Source organism: Dipodomys ordii, unplaced genomic scaffold, assembly GCF_000151885.1.
Source record: "Dipodomys ordii isolate 6190 unplaced genomic scaffold, Dord_2.0 Scaffold179, whole genome shotgun sequence".
Taxonomy (NCBI): Eukaryota; Metazoa; Chordata; class Mammalia; order Rodentia; family Heteromyidae; genus Dipodomys; species Dipodomys ordii.
In genome coordinates, this window is record NW_012267395.1 from 966,302 (window position 1) to 968,783 (window position 2,482).

Below are 2,482 nucleotides of genomic sequence, written 5' to 3' on the forward strand. Positions count from 1 at the left end.
TGCCCCCCCACCCGGCCCCTCCCCCAGTCCGGTCCTGTACCTCGTCCATGGCGCGGATCTCCAGACGCAGCTTATCCATGATTGTGATGAAGAGCTACAGAAGTGCGGACATGAGGGCTCCCCTACCACTTGGGTGGGGAAACCCCTGGAACTCTAGGTCCCTGCAGAGCTCGGTCCAGGGCTGAACCCATCACCCCCACCATCCCTGCTCCTTCCTCCCTCCACACCAGTTCCCAAGCCCGGACTCCTGGCTGTGGCCTGCCTGGGGGGACTTGGGGCTGGGGGTGTTCGGAGGTCCTGTCCATGTCCCCTCATGGTGTTTGCAGGAAGCCAGGCAGGCCTTGGAGAGCCCCCTGGATGCGGCTATGGGGGGGTCCCCACCGGGTGCTCCTTGGCGCTCCTCCCCCCAGGCCCACACGTGGTCCTCCTCCTGTGTGGGGCGTGCGCACCGAGACCACATCAGCGATGCAGCGGTTGAGATTGCCCTTGTCATCCTTGATGGTAATGGGCCGGTCCTCCTTGATCCGCTCCATGGCCAGCGGGCAGTCCAGCTGAGGGGAGCAGACAAGGGTACGGAGCCTTGAAGGCCAGCCCTTGGTGGGCGTGCTGACATCCAACTCCATTTTTCCTGCAGGATGGAGGGACCTGCTCACTCACTCGGAACTTGCGGCAGAATTCATCAATGGAGTTAATTTCTGAGCCCTGCACTTGTCGAAAGGCAGCTTTGTACTGGACCAGGAGTCGGGAGCAGGCTGCCGTGTACCTAGGGAGACAGGGATCTGCTGCTATGGGTCCAGACAAGCTGAGCGCCCCTCCTCCTGTGCTCCTTTAGCCATTCCAGACTTGGAATAGTTCTCATGGGCTCTGAGGGATTGGGGACAGACAGGCCATGTAGGCTGAGATCAGAGAATCAGGGTTCAAAGCCAGCCCTGGCAGGAAAGTCCTTGAGACTCTTACCTCCAATAAACCACCAGAAACCTGGAAGTGGTCCTGAGGCTCAAAATGGTAGAGCTCTAGCCTTGAGCAAGAAGAGCTCAGGGACAGCATCCAGGACCTGAATTTAAGCCCCAATGACTGACAAAAACAAACAAAGCGACCCCCCAAATCCCACAATAAATAACAACTCTGAATAAGAGCTAGAGAGCCACAGGGCCAGCACCAAGTCAGACTGAATGTCCCAATGCTCTAGCTCACTTTTTGAGGTTGATCTTCTATCAGTCAGGCCCTCTGGGCCTCCAGACAGAGCCAGGACTACATCTATTTGCATCTCACCTCTAACACTGGATTACTTCTCAACTTCTGTAGGACTTCCCACCCCAGAGCACTAGGCGGCCTGCAGCCTGGGCTCAGACTCTGTTCCTGCTGATTCCCCAGACTCTAAAGAGCAGGTGCCTGCCAGAGGCTACAGGCCAGTGGGCTCACTCACTCGTTGGGGGTGACACAGTCCTTGATGTATGCCTTCTCCAGTGCCTGCATGGTCTTCACCACCGCAAACAGCTCCGCCATGTTGTCATACCTGAGATAACCAGTCCATCAGGCCACAACCCTAAGGCTGGAAGCCCAGGTCTCTGGTGTCTGAGGTGGCCAATTCCTGCTCCAGATCACGGCTACAGCAAAAACATTGGCACCTCGTCCCCATCCCTGGCGGAGGCTCCCAACACAAATGTGGCAGGGGGTGGGGGGGGGCACAGCAAACGTGCTGGGAGCAGCACATGACTTACTTCTCCCGCTCCCTGGCATTCTTGTACAACTTCACTTCCTGTTAGAAAGAGTGGGCCTGTCAGCTAGCACCACCATTTAGCCACTCAAGGACAGCAGGATGAGAGCCACAGATGTCTGCTGTAGGCCAGTGCTAGCCAGGCAGGCCTCCACTATACTCACCTCATACAGCTCCGGCTTATTCCCAGGGGCTGGAACAAAACAAGCAGGAGCTGGCAGGTGAGCTTATGAGGACCCTGAGGTGCTAGTCCCACCCCCGGCTCAGTTACATGAGAAGAGCTGTGATGTGCCTCACCGGCTCCAAGGGGGCTGCGGGGCTGCCTGCCAGGCCAGCACCCAAGGGACCACACCTAGCTTGTGGCCTCCAAGTACGGCGCACATAAATTCACAATCTCTGGGTAGTGCTCCCGAGATACCAAGGATCTTCACATTCCACCGTAATCTCTTCTGTCCCGAGGCCGCCCGAGGCTACGTGAAGGGAGGTGGAGGGGAATGGCTAGGCCTTCCGCCCCCCGCGCGGGACACTCACCGCCCATTCCCGGCGTGGCTGGGATCCCGTGAAACATCTTCTAGGCTCTCGAGGCCACCGCACGAAGACCTGTGGGGCAGGGCGGGCACGGACTCCGGACTCGGGCCTCGGGAGCGTTCCCGCGCAGGGGACCCGGGCTCTTAGGGGAAGAAGATGGGGCGCTGCCGGTGCGGCGGAGGCCCGGGGCTGCGGGGACTGCCGGTGCGGCGGAGGCCCGGGGCTGCGGGGACTGTG

General features: G+C 59.4%; 1 protein-coding gene across 2 annotated transcripts in view; it reads right to left on the minus strand.

The window, feature by feature from the left end:
- Vps28 (vacuolar protein sorting 28 homolog (S. cerevisiae)) overlaps positions 1 to 2,482 on the minus strand; it is a 25,532-nt gene that overhangs the window by 1,361 nt on the left and 21,689 nt on the right. The window contains exons 3-9 of one of the 2 annotated variants that reach the window (XM_013033915.1): positions 2,249 to 2,320; positions 1,882 to 1,910; positions 1,722 to 1,759; positions 1,427 to 1,516; positions 658 to 763; positions 450 to 551; positions 41 to 94 (exon numbers count right to left, since the gene is read on the minus strand). In XM_013033915.1, coding sequence (XP_012889369.1) covers positions 41 to 94; positions 450 to 551; positions 658 to 763; positions 1,427 to 1,516; positions 1,722 to 1,759; positions 1,882 to 1,910; positions 2,249 to 2,285 — 456 coding nt within the window. In that variant the 5' untranslated portion in view covers positions 2,286 to 2,320. Of the gene's footprint in view, positions 1 to 40; positions 95 to 449; positions 552 to 657; positions 764 to 1,426; positions 1,547 to 1,721; positions 1,760 to 1,881; positions 1,911 to 2,248; positions 2,321 to 2,482 lie in introns of those variants that run through there. The other variant, XM_013033916.1, reaches the window with a different exon arrangement.